At 34.6% G+C, this 14,402-nt stretch overlaps 1 protein-coding gene across 3 annotated transcripts in view; it reads right to left on the bottom strand.

Moving 5' to 3' along the window:
• The window catches only part of LOC118198766 (neogenin-like), a 284,128-nt gene extending 278,557 nt beyond the window's left edge, over positions 1 to 5,571 (bottom strand). For all 3 annotated transcript variants that reach the window (XM_085815315.1, XM_085815317.1, XM_085815314.1), the window contains exon 1: positions 4,920 to 5,571. In XM_085815315.1, coding sequence (XP_085671441.1) covers positions 4,920 to 4,998 — 79 coding nt within the window. In that variant the 5' untranslated portion in view covers positions 4,999 to 5,571. The remainder of the gene's footprint in view (positions 1 to 4,919) is intronic.
• Between the last annotated feature and the right edge of the window lie 8,831 nt (positions 5,572 to 14,402).

Below are 14,402 nucleotides of genomic sequence, written 5' to 3' on the forward strand. Positions count from 1 at the left end.
GTATCTTGCTTTGAAAGATAAGTATGATTTTAAAGATTCTGAAAGAGAATGAAGAAAAGTGTATCCGCCACGTAATGAAGATTCTGAAGGAGATTAGGTAAGTTAGTATTTTTAATTATTTTTATGCATTGTTGGAAATGTAAGGTGGAAAGGAATTTGGTATTATTGGGAAAATTGTTATTAGCAATGATTTAGTTTAAAGTAATTAGGATTGTAAGGTAATTTTTATTAATTGAATGTATGTGCTCATGTATATTTTAAGTGGTGTTTTTGAATTTAATTATATTTTAATGAAATGATAGTTATTTTGTGAATTTTATACTTGTAGGAATTTGGTGTATGTTTAAGTTGAAATAAATGTGCATGGAAATAATTTAAATATTTGATAATAAATATTTGTAATGCTTCATGTATGAATTCGTTGGTGACGTGTATAATGTAATAGATGATTTAGAGGTAAAAGTTTTTGGATATTTTATTTATTTTATATGTGGAAATGTTCATATTTGTAAAGGGTAAATACTTTTTCGCGATCATTGAATTTCATATATGTTCTTTTTACCGGGTTTAAAGATTCAGAAAATTGTCATGTATTTTCGTGAAATTTTTTTAATTTATGAGATAAAAGCAGTGTACATGGATATACTGAAGAGTGTGCGCAATGCCATTTTTGTGCAATTCTGGGATGTTTTTTTAAGTAAAAATAAGTCGACGTGTACATGGTTCAGTGATATTTTAATGAAATGATAGTTATTTTGTGAATTTTATGCTTGTAGGAATTTGGTTTACGTTTAAGTTGAAATAAACGTGCATGGAAATAATTTAAATATTTGATACTAAATATTTGTAATGCTTCATGTATGAATTCGTTGGTGACGTGTATAATGTAATAGATGATTTAGAGGTAAAAGTTTTTGGATATTTTATTTATTTTATATGTGGAAATGTTCATATTTGTAAAGGGTAAATACTTTTTCGCGATCATGTAATTTCATATATGTTCTTTTTACCGGGTTTAAAGATTCAGAAAATTGTCATGTATTTTCGTGAAATTTTTTTAATTTATGAGATAAAAGCAGTGTACATGGATATAGTGAAGAGTGTGCGCAATGCCATTTTTGTGCAATTCTGGGATGTTTTTTTTAAGTAAAAATAAGTCGGCGTGTACATGGTTTATGTGTATGTGTTATTTTGAAAAACGCGTAAGGTGTATGGTATTGTGCACTTTTTCCCAATTTTGCAGTGAATATTTGTCATGATTAAGCAGTTTTGTTAGATAAAATTTCTAGCATAAGTGTAATTCGGCTAGTAGATTGTTGGAAGAAGTGTTCAGTAGATAAGAAGAAAAGAAACATGTCTTTAGTTCGTGAAGACAAAATGGCGGCGGGGGAAAAAAAAATAGAGGGTTGCTGTAAGAGAGTTGGTTCGCAAATTTTCGCCAAAAAATCGCCAAGTTACCGTAATGTAAAGATCAACCCCCAATTTTATTTAAATGAAAATAGATTGATGTGTACATGGACATATTTAAGGCAGTGCACAATGCCTAGTTTGTGCAATTCTAGGATTTTTTTTTAAGTAAAGACAGATCAATGTGTACATGGACACAGATCTTGTGCAATTCTTCGACTTCTTATTTTGGTTTTGTGTAGTGGCCATCTTGAAATTGTGACTTCCTGGCAACGATCTTGCCGTCAAAAAAGAATTGCCAATAAACAAGGGGCACCAATTGTAAATTTTTACCAAATCTCACATCTGTCAACACAAATTAAGCATAAATTACCAATATCAAGCACCTCCCCTACAGAATTTAAACAGGTAAGTTTAATAATTTATTGACCATGTTGAAAAGCTTAAAGTAAATAACTTTAATTTAGTAAAATATGATAATTAGAAAAATTTAGTTACTTAAAATAATTATTAAAACTTAACATATCAAAATAGATATATGATATTATAAATATACAATAAAACCTGAAAAGGACTTAACATATTTATTATTTCTAGCACAACACTATATTTATAAAGAACCTCAACTAAGAAGCACAGTTTACCTAAAAATAGGTCTCTAAAATACAATGTAAGAGAATTCTCAAAAAAAATTATAATTTGACTTGTTAAAATCCTTTTCTCAAAACAAGGATTCGGTACAGTTGTAGTTTTGATGTGCTACAAATGGCATTACAATAAATATTTCAAACAGCATCCATTAATTTTAAGACAAATCTAATTGGAAGAGTTTCCTGCACATTTTTTCTCGTCACATAGTGAAAGAGTGGGTATGAAGGTTGATCTTTACATTACGGTAACTGGTAGTTTGGCGACATTTTGGAGGCGATAAAGGTTACTACCTGGGACTTTGGTAATAATGTGAGCAGTACTGAGTTCCGATTACGCATTATTTTGTGTGGGGGAAATGAGAGATCATGGGATATGTCATGTGATATTAATGGACGAATTACGGTTCTTTAATCGGAAGAGATCATGGGATATGTCATGTGATTTTAATGGACGAATTACTGTTCTTTAATGGGGAAAAATCTGGGAATTTTGTATTTGGCTTTATTCTGTGTTGCGTGAAATAGTGTTTGTGAATTTTTGGATCCCATGGCCGTAAGTAAAGTGAATTCGAAATGGGTATTTAGTGGTATTGAAAAGGATAGTAAGAAATGTTTTTTAAGGTTGTGTGAGAGAGAAATAAACATGTTTTATTATGTTATTTATTTTACGTGGTATCTTGCTTTGAAAGATAAGTATGATTTTAAAGATTCTGAAAGAGAATGAAGAAAAGTGTATCCGCCACGTAATGAAGATTCTGAAGGAGATTAGGTAAGTTAGTATTTTTAATTATTTTTATGCATTGTTGGAAATGTAAGGTGGAAAGGAATTTGGTATTATTGGGAAAATTGTTATTAGCAATGATTTAGTTTAAAGTAATTAGGATTGTAAGGTAATTTTTATTAATTGAATGTATGTGCTCATGTATATTTTAAGTGGTGTTTTTGAATTTAATTATATTTTAATGAAATGATAGTTATTTTGTGAATTTTATACTTGTAGGAATTTGGTGTATGTTTAAGTTGAAATAAATGTGCATGGAAATAATTTAAATATTTGATAATAAATATTTGTAATGCTTCATGTATGAATTCGTTGGTGACGTGTATAATGTAATAGATGATTTAGAGGTAAAAGTTTTTGGATATTTTATTTATTTTATATGTGGAAATGTTCATATTTGTAAAGGGTAAATACTTTTTCGCGATCATGTAATTTCATATATGTTCTTTTTACCGGGTTTAAAGATTCAGAAAATTGTCATGTATTTTCGTGAAATTTTTTTAATTTATGAGATAAAAGCAGTGTACATGGATATACTGAAGAGTGTGCGCAATGCCATTTTTGTGCAATTCTGGGATGTTTTTTTAAGTAAAAATAAGTCGACGTGTACATGGTTCAGTGATATTTTAATGAAATGATAGTTATTTTGTGAATTTTATGCTTGTAGGAATTTGGTTTACGTTTAAGTTGAAATAAACGTGCATGGAAATAATTTAAATATTTGATACTAAATATTTGTAATGCTTCATGTATGAATTCATTGGTGACGTGTATAATGTAATAGATGATTTAGAGGTAAAAGTTTTTGGATATTCTATTTATTTTATATGTGGAAATGTTCATATTTGTAAAGGGTAAATACTTTTTCGCGATCAGGTAATTTCATATATGTTCTTTTTACCGGGTTTAAAGATTGAGAAAATTGTCATGTATTTTCGTGAAATTTTTCGAATTTATGAGAAAAAAGCAGTGTACATGGATATAGTGAAGAGTGTGCGCAATGCCATTTTTGTGCAATTCTGGGATGTTTTTTTAAGTAAAAATAAGTCGGCGTGTACATGGTTTATGTGTATGTGTTATTTTGAAAAACGCGTAAGGTGTATGGTATTGTGCACTTTTTCCGAATTTTGCAGTGAATATTTGTCATGATTAAGCAGTTTTGTTTGATAAAATTTCTAGCATAAGTGTAATTCGGCTAGTAGATTGTTGGAAGAAGTGTTCAGTAGATAAGAAGAAAAGAAACATGTCTTTACTTCATGAAGACAAAATGGCGGCGGGGGAAAAAAAAATAGAGGGTTGCTGTAGGGGAGTTGGTCGCCAAATTTTCGCCAAAAAATCGCCAAGTTACCGTAATGTAAAGATCAACCTGTATGAAACCTCACTTCTTTTCCAACTTATTCTCCTGAAATAATTTTTTAATTAAAATTAAAAAAAGATTCAAAATATATGTATCCTTTTTTTTTTTTTTTTTTATTTCAAAATATATGTATCCCTTTTTTTTTATTAACTTCCATTGTTAGATGAATCACACATTTAAAATCACTGTCACACTTCATTTATAAAAACGCAATTAAAAATTAGTATCATAATACCCAATTTAATATAACAATATTTGAATTTAATTCAGAATAGCTTAAATGTTTGGAACTCAAATTATTCACCGTGACTGCTTCAAACTGTAAAATATGGCTCAGTTGCAAAATATGTTAAAACCCCGAAGACCATAATTTCAAATCAACAAATTTTACGAAACATAGTTTGTCTTCTTTAACAATGTCATAAGGGTCTACATTACGAATTCACGAAATGTCTTAAATTACAAAAGCGCACTTAAAAATGGAAATCAGTCGTTAATGGAATAAAAAGTTAACTGTTAACTATACACAAAACATCAATGATTTGTATTTAAATCGATTACAAGTACTAAACTTGTTAAAATGCCTATAACAACAACACAAATTTGTTTACTTCTTTAAATTATTTATCTATAAATCCTTAAGTACTTAATTTTTTTTTTTTTAATTTTGTATCATAAAAGTGTAGAGAAATACACGAATGAAGATTTTAACTGTTATACTCACTCATGACAAGTTCACTCCAAGAAATAATAATAAATATATAAACACATTTCTTCCTTCTCGTTGTTATATCCATATTCATATTTTAATCGCAACGCAGTCCATCCCACCAGTATTATCTTTCACCTCTTCGTATCATAACATAGCAAATGAATTATACTATACATCATACTTTAGAAATCTAAGCTGCTAGAAATAAGTTGACACCGTTAACAAACACATTGTTACCGCCGCAATCTCAACTTCAACGACGCTTTCTAGTGAAGTTGATTTGTTTACATCCTGCTCTGACGGCGTAAAATTTGGATTGAATAGAGTAAAATAACAAAAACGGAAGAACTGGCCAATAGGAAGACGTTTACCAAAGATCTAAGCAGCGGTCACTCAAACTCGAGTTATTCCGACGTGGTGATGTTTGAGCTGTAAGCTGCCTCTCCATGACATCCCATGTGCGCTGTATCGGGTTAAGATCCAGCGAGTTAGGTAGCCAGGAGATTAACTGGAATTCGTACTTATGTTCTTAAAACCATTCCAGCGTAAATCGATTCCATTTCCATTTGGGAAGACAGACGCCATGTAAGGGTGCAACTGATCCGCAGTTGTGTTCAAATAATCGCAGCTTTTATGGTCCGTTCTACCACAACTAAGGGTATTAGAGCCGCCTATGAGAACGCTCCCTAAAGCATAATATTTCCACCACCAGCCTGTGTATGACGTGTGTTAATAATGCCTTACTTATTTTGTTAGTATAATTTAGCTACTTGTGTATGGCAACAGTAGGAGATATTCAAGTTGGAGCACGAGGTAACGTTTCGAAACAAAAGTTTACTTTGCCTAGATTAGAATTTAGACAATTTGGAGATGATATTAAAGAGTGGCTTCCTTTCTCCAGTCAATTTGAACAAATTCATAAAGATAATGATATTGCCCCTGAGGATAAATTCCAGTATTTAATTCAAGCTACTGTGTCGGGTTCCCGCGATAGAGAAGTTGTCGAGAGTTTTCCGCCTATCGGTGCTAATTATGAAAAGGCGGTGGAAAGTTTAAAATCCCGTTTTGGTAGGGAAAATATTTTAGTCGAAGTATACGTAAGAGAATTATTGAAATTAATCGTAACTGTTCAAACTAAGGAAATGTTTTCATTAACTTCTTTGTACGATAAGCTTGAATCTTATTTACGTGCTTTGGAAACATTAAATGTGACAACTGATAAATGTGCTTCTATATTATATCCAATGGTTGAGTCCTGCTTTCCAGCAGAATTTTTAAAAGCGTGGAATCGTAGTAATTCTTCCGATTCTAAAACGAAAGCGAAGGATCGATTAAACAATTTAATGCAGTTTTTGAGATCTGAGGTAGAGGGAGAGGAAAGAATATGCTTAGCTGTAGCTGGTTTCGGTTTGGGGAAGCATCAAGATAATAATAATAAGTCAGTAAAAAAGAAACATTCTAGTGCAGAATGTTTACGTAACAAGACACCGATATCTGCAGCGCTATTTACAGCTGCTTCCGTTTCCAAGGCTACGAAATCGTGCGTTTTTTGTGATGGTAAACCTTTGAGTTCTGACTGTTTTTCCACGCAAAAAATGAGTTTATTGGAGAAACAAAAAATTTTAAAAGATAAGCTTTCTTTACTGCTACGCTTGTTTATCACCTGGTCACACAGTTAAGAAATGTCGAGTTTTCTTAAAGTGCTTGATTTGCTCTAAAAAACATGTGCCTCTTATGTGTGATGTGCTTGATACACAAATCAAAGCTGTACAACCGAAAACCGATAGAGGGCGAAATTAACTTGTCCAATTTCAAAAGACATACCCCTAGAGTTTTTCTTCAAACTTTGAAAGCGAACCTTATTTCTGCCGGTACAAAGAAGACTGTAATATTACTTTTAGATTCAGCTTCGCATAAATCATACATTTTAAAGACTGTAGCCGAAGAAATGAAATATTTGCCGGTTCGTCAGGAAAGTATGGTACATTCTCTTTTCGGGGGTGTTTTGACAAATGAGTTGAAGCATAATTGCTATAAAATAAAATTGAGAAGTTTGAATGAAAAGTTTAAGTGCAATTTCGAAGTCTTAGATCAAGCTACAATTTGTGACAATGTTTGGCCTGTGTGTAAAGGCCCTTGGATTAAAGAGCTAGAAGAAAATGGCATAATTTTAACAGATGTCGCGGTTAATTGCGAAACCATTCCTATTCTCGTCGGAGCCGATATAATGGGAAGGTTGTTAACCGGAAATAGGAAAATTTTGTCTTCGGGTCTCGTTGCTGTAGAAACTAGTTTAGGATGGACATTAATGGGTAAGGTGCCAGTAGAATAAGCTCTTAATGAAAACTTAGCAATGGCGGTGACATCAATGTCTATAAATGAAGCTGAAGTTTCAAGTCTATGGAGATTGGATTTAATAGGGATTAATGATCCTGTAGAAAAGAAATCTAAACATGAGATTGACCTTCAGACCAAAGAACATTTTTTAGAAACCGTTACAGTGAATAGTGATGGTCGGTATGAAATTTGCTTACCTTGGGCTGATGATAAGTCACCTTTACCTGGTAATTTTAGTTTAGCTAAAAAGAGGCTCGAGTACACTACTTCGAAACTTTTAGCTGTGAATTTGTATTAACAATATGAAAATGTATTTTTAAGTTGGATTGATGAAGGCATCATAGAAATTGTGCCCACTTCTGAAGTGAACTCTTATGGTAATTACGTACCTCATCGCCCTGTCCTGAAGGGAAGCAGCAGTACCACACCTATTCGTCCAGTGTTTGATGCTTCAGCAAGGTTGACAAACTATTCTTCTCTAAACCAATGCTTGCAGTGCGGTCCTAATTTAATCGAACTTATTCCAGACGTCCTACTGCGATTCAGAGAGCGGCAATATGGAATCATAGCGGACATTAGAAAAGCCTTTCTACAGATAAGTATTCGAAAAGAGGATAGAGACTTCCTGCGATTTTTATGGTGGGAAAACATGGAAGAGAGAAAGCTCAACGTTTTTAGACATGCCAGACTTGTTTTGGGTGCAAAATGTAGCCCTTTCCTTCTGGCCTCAGTTATTGAGCACCACATTGAAAACAGTGAAGACTTTGAAGTTGCTTTTGAAAGGAGACTCTTGCAAAGTTTCTATGTCGACAATGTCGTTACTAGTGTTGACAATAAACAACAGTTGGAAAAGTTTGTTACCGATTCTAAGATATTGATGTGCAAAGGCGGTTTTGACCTAAGAGGATGGGAATATTCTGGTGAGTTCGACGGAATCAACGATAAGAAAGAAACACAGGTATTAGGTCTGATTTGGAATAAAGAACTGGACACTCTGAAAATCAATATGGGATGGTTGAATGACTTTAATTTAGAAAAGATAACAAAACGAAGCATGTTAACTGCCGTTCATAAGGTATTCGATCCTTTCGGTTTTTTCTCTCCCATTATGCTCTGTCCAAAAATAATGTTACAAAAGGAATGGAAGAAAAGTGTCAGTTGGGACGAGGAGTTGACTGGCGACTCTTCGTAAAGATTTCTTACAATGGCTTGAAGAATTAAAATGCTTAAGTGAGATTGAAATTCCCAGATTTATTCAAGTCACTTCAGAAAATTTAAGTAGTTGTGCTCTTCACACTTTTGTTGATGGCAGTAAAGACGCTTATGCAACGGTTACATTTCTAAGGATTGAGAACAACGATCGAGTTGAACTGTTCCTTCTTGCTGCAAAATCTCGAGTTGCTCCTTTAAGAGGGGCCACTATCTCAAGAATGGAGCTTTTGGCAGCCGTAATTGGTGCCAGATTGACAGATTCAGTAACCAAAGCCCTTTTTTCAAGTTGAGACTAGTGAATGTGTTAAGGTACAGTTGTTAAGTGCTAAATTCAGAGTTTTCCCAACTGGAAAGAAAAAAACAACTATCGCTAGACTAGAGTTACTAGCAGCCACAATTGCTTCTCGCCTTGCCTATACAATTGTGCGTGAGACTCCACATGGAGAAGTTTACTTTTGGATGGACTCCACTACTGTACTTACTTGGATTAAGAGAGAAGAAGCGTGGGGAACCTTTGTTCAAAATCGAATATCTGAAATCAGGACTCTGACTTCCAGAGAAAAATGGAGATATATGCCAGGAACATTAAACCTCGCTGATCTTCCAATCAGAGGATGTTCTTTGAAGAAATTGATACAGTCAAAATGGTGGGAGGGCCCTTATTGGTTATATTTAGATATTGACAAATGGCCGTCTTCAGAATTTGTTGTGAATAAAGATGAAGTTTTTAAGGAACGGAAGAAAACTGTTGTTTCATCTTCAACGAGCTGCTTGACTACTCAGATAAAAAATGTAGAATACTGAATGGTACTGCTGTTGCTTTTCGCAGTATGAAAAAATTGTACGCATTGGCTGGATTGGCTGGATCTTGAGATTTTTGGAAAACTGTAAAAAATCGAAAGAATTGAGAAAACATGGAAGTCTGGATGCAGAGGAATTTTTAGAAACTGAGAAAATAAATAAGCTGAGTAGTAAAGATCAAAGAGATGCATTCTTAGACGAGAAAGATCAAAAACTGAGAACACAAAAATTTTATAAAGATGAAGATGATCTCATCAGATTAAGAACAAAAATTATCTATCGAGAAGATAGCCATTCTTTTACAAGACCAGTGATTCTCCCTTTTCATCATCAGGTTGTAAATCTATTAATATTTTCTCTTCATAAAAGGCATGGACATGTAGGGACTCAAATATTACTTAATCTTCGGAGGGAATGTTTCTGGATCTTAAATGGAAGAAAAAGTATGAGGTTAATTACATGTAAGAAACATTCTGGTAAAAGTTTGGATGCAGACACGGCCCCCATCACTAAAGACCGTATTCGAGATGCTGCAGTATTTGAAATCGTGGGAGTAGATTTAGCCGGTCCATTATATTCTGAAGAATCCCAAGCACGAGTAGCAGACCCTGCAGAACCCGTTCCACGAACTGTAACAACTCGATCTGGAAGAAGTAACAAAATACCAGAAAGACTTGATTTGTAACGCGATTATTGAGTTGTGAAGTCTCCGAACTCAAGGTGGGAGGATATAGAAAACTGAATGTTCAATTTATGTTTACTTTTATTTTATTATTTATAATTATTTTTCAGTATAACTTCACGAGTTTATCGTTTGTAACTTTGTGATTCTGAGTCTGGCAACTGAAAAGATTATTCTAAAGTTTTTGAGTTTACGAGAGAGTTATCTTCATACTCGCATTTAGATGTTTTATAATATAAACGTTGCAATTATTAATGTTACAAAGAATAAAAAGAGTGTTGTGTTAAAACGTTGTACATTATTTGAGTTTTGAGTTCTAGGAAAATCGATTTATACCTGAGTTTTAAAATCGGTATCCGACAACTTCTGTAGACAGGAAGTTGACTAATTCAAGATGGACAGCCCTATAAATGGCACAGGTAAGAAGTACAACCCATGTCTTTTCTCCGGAACTTAAATACAAAGGGCCTGCGAGATCAATCCCTGAAACTTCACAAATTGCAGCAGCCTTTATTCTGTTCTTAGGAAGAGGTACAAAAAGTAGTTCGGTAGGTTTGGCTTTGAATTTTTTACATGAAATGCAACTAGAGCTAATTTGTTTCGCTAATCTATTGATGGAAATAATCCAGTAATCTTCTCTTAAATTGGCATTCAGATTTCGAAGTCCTGCATGTTGTAGTTCACAATGCTTTTGTCTTACCAGTTGATGAATAATCTCATGGCTTTCGGGTAACAGTATGGGACACTACAAATTTTCCTCTTCATCTCCCAAGAGAAGTTTGTTCTGAGTCGTAGAATATCATTTTCGTCTCTGAATGTTTGCATGTTTTTAAGATTTTCATTTGTTTGTTCATTCAAAACTTTTCTGCTGAATTCATTTTAGCAAACAGTTTTCCGCTGATTGAACTACATCATAAGTCAAATGAGTTTGTTAATTTTTTCTTTCCATTGGCAGTTTTTAATGAAACGAAGTATCCAAGCAAGCATTCTAAGAATCTTCGTATATTTCGAGAAATAAAGTAAATTGCCAGTGAAGTTAACTGATCCATCCTCCACATTACTGACTATCGTTTTTCTCTCTTCCGTTCCAACCAAATTTTCATCAATGACTTATTTATCACTTAATGGCCCGAATTCTTGTGACTTCCATAACCATTCTGGACTTTCCCACCATTTGCTTTTCATTAAAGTAAATAATAATATTTTCAATCACAATCTCTTGAAGTCAAATCTGCTGGGTTCATATGCCATGAGACAAAATTCGAATCATTCGGGTTGGTATTCTTTCTTACTTCCGTGAATCTGTTTCCTACAAACGTATTCCAAGAACTCTCTTAAAGTTAAAGCAACAGTTGAATCAGTCCAAAAATACACTGTACTGTCTTTCAATTCTAGTCCGTCTACGATTTGACCATGTAATCTTGATAAGATCAAACCTCCCAAGAGTTCTAATCTAGGAATTGGAAGCTCTTTGGTAAGTGCCATTCTTGACTTACTCGTTACTAACTTGGCTGAACTCTTCTCATTAAATTCAGAACATAAGAAAATACAAGCAGCATAGGAAACTTCACTGCCATCACAGAAACAATGTAGACTTATTCGGCAGTCTTTAAATAGACCTGAGACGAGTTTCCGTGGAATCTTACATTCTTTCCAGTAAAGATAGTTCCTTGACCCAGGCTAAAAATCTATTTGATATATCTATTGGAAGTACATTGTCCCAAATAATTTTCTTGTTCCAAATGTTTTGAAGCAATACTTTAGGTATCAATGAAATGGGACATGCTATCCCAATAGGGTCAAATAATCTTTGGGAAGCCGATAACACAACTCTTTTAGTAATCCCCTTTTCTGGAATTTCGACCATACTGCCGCAAAAAATTTCATCGGTTTCAGTGTCCCAAGAGAGACCAGAATTGAAATGTATCTGTCATGTGTCTCTTCTACAATTTTTCAGAAGTAACCCAGCTTCGTAGTTCGAATTGGGCTGAAGACATCAGCTCCTTAGCATCAGAAATAAATTTGTATGCTTCTTCCTTAGTTTCTAAACTCGTAATACAATTAGCCACATAAAAAGGTTCTTTGAGTCGACAAGCTGTTCGCTTCCTTTCATCCGGAGCGTACTCTAGATAGCGAGCTATAGTTGCTTCTAGTAAAAATGGGCTAGGAGAAGCGCCAACTACCACTCTACAATGCCGAAGAGTGATTATTTCTTCCCGTCTTGATAATTCCTTCCACCACAGAAATTTAAAATATTCCCTATCCACTGGATTCAAACTGATTTGTAAAAGTGCATTTTTGATGTTTGATGTTACGCCAATTGCGTTTTTTCGAAACTGCATTATCAATTTGGGTACCAACTCTAATAAATTTGGCCGTTGTTTCTAAACAATTATTCAATGAATTTCCTTTGGAATCTTTCGTCGACGTATCAAAAACCGGACGAATTTTTTTTTTCTTTTTTTGTATTTACACCAGTTTTTATCACAGGATCATGTGGTAAAAAGTATCCCTTTTTCTAGTCTTTATCTACAATTTCAATAATTCCATTCTGAATCCACTTATTAAACACATCATCATATTCTCTTAAATATTGTTGCGTGCGTACGGATTCGTTACTAAATGAATGCACAAGTCCGATGAAAAATGAACAAAAATTTATTATCATCACAACAAAAATGCTTAAATTTTCTCAAATTATCATGCAGTATTACAATATCTCACAGTAGTTATCTTTTAACTACTCAAATGTCCATTAGAACGTAATTCAAAACAGCTAAAGAACGCTAATCCGCGAATTCGCTACAATCAACAAGAGCAGTTTTCTAAACAGCAATAAATTAAGCAACTACTACAAACTGAGATGTTTTCCTCCTTTTATAAGATTTTAAAATCACGCGCTAGAATTTTCCAGTACTTTCTCGAAATCAAAAAGAGATATTTATTTATTTAATGCACGCGCTCTTGTATTTTCAATTTTCCGGCTTAGCTTTCTTTTAATATTCGTCACGCGCTGCACTGCGCGAGAAATAAAACCATTTAATTTATAATTGAACTAACATTAGCTTTTTAAATACCCAATTCGTAACACTGCCCCCTTCCCAAGGACTGCACGTCCCGGGCAGTACAATCCCTGGACAGGAAGCTAAACTTACAACTGTGGCATAAATGCATTAATAAGCATTACATTACAATAATAAACAACATGAACAATAAATGCAATACATAAAACAAATCAAATGCTATCAAATACAAATCAAATACACATTTAAAAACAAAATGGACCATGGTCTTATACTATTTACAATTATTTACATTTTGTACTATGGCCATAGTAATGAGCTAACCTGTCGTAATGAACGACTTTAGGTTTAGAGTTCGAAGACTTACGAATCCGAACCACGACGTCATTCAGCCTTTTTAGGACTGTATACGGGCCATCCCAAGGTGACTGTAATTTCGGACAAAGTCCTTTCCGTCGAGTCGGATTCCACAACCACACCTTGTCTCCTTCGTGGAACTGATGTTCAGTAGCTCTTGTGTCGTAGCGGGTCTTCATCTTCTCCGTCGCCAAGTTGACTCGCTCTCGTGCAAAGTTGTGCATCACTTCAAACCGGGCCTGGAGATCTTGAATATATTCCTCAGACGATGAAGGAGCATCCGGAGGGCGGCCAAACAATAGATCACAAGGCAAACGAAGGTCACGACCGAAGAGCATCTGTGATGGAGAATAACCGGTAGTCTCGTGGACAGCACTGCGGTAAGCCAGTAAAAAGAGTGGTAATTTCTTGTCCCAGTCCTGTTGGTTTCTGGAAACCACTAATGAGAGGTTATTAAGGATGGTTCGATTGAACCTCTCTACCATGCCGTCCGACTGGGGATGCAATGGCGTCGTTTGAGTTTTGTCAATGCCGAGTAGTTTGCATAGTTCTTTGATTACTGCCGAGGCAAAATTCCTTCCCTGATCGGAATGTAACTGAAGAGGCACTCCGAACCTGGAAATCCAGTGCTGTATCATTACCTCGGTTACTGTGACAGCCTCTTGATCAGGAATAGGATAAGCTTCAGGCCACTTGGTGAAGTAATCAACCACAACGAGTATGTATTTGTTGCCATCAGCAGTTCGTGGCAGAGGTCCCAGGATGTCAAAGGCGATACGTTCAAAAGGCGCCCCTACGTTGTAACGTTGCAGCTTGCCTCGGCTGCGTCTCTTCGGTCCTTTCCGACCTGCACAGGCATCGCAAGATCGGCACCACTTTTGCACGTCATCCTTTGCATTATTCCAGTAAAAGCGCTCACGAACTCTCTGTAATTCATTATTCCAAAGTGACCTCCCGTAGGGCTGTTATGTAGTTCTTTAAGGACATCAGGAATGCGGGATCTTGGAAGTATCAGCTGCCATCGGAACGTCTTCCCATCATCCGATTCGAATTTCCGGTATAAGACGCCGTTTCGAATGTGAA

The sequence above is a fragment of the Stegodyphus dumicola genome, chromosome 4 (assembly GCF_044657685.1).
Source record: "Stegodyphus dumicola isolate Sdum_Otavi_A_Nest chromosome 4, ASM4465768v1".
Taxonomy (NCBI): Eukaryota; Metazoa; Arthropoda; class Arachnida; order Araneae; family Eresidae; genus Stegodyphus; species Stegodyphus dumicola.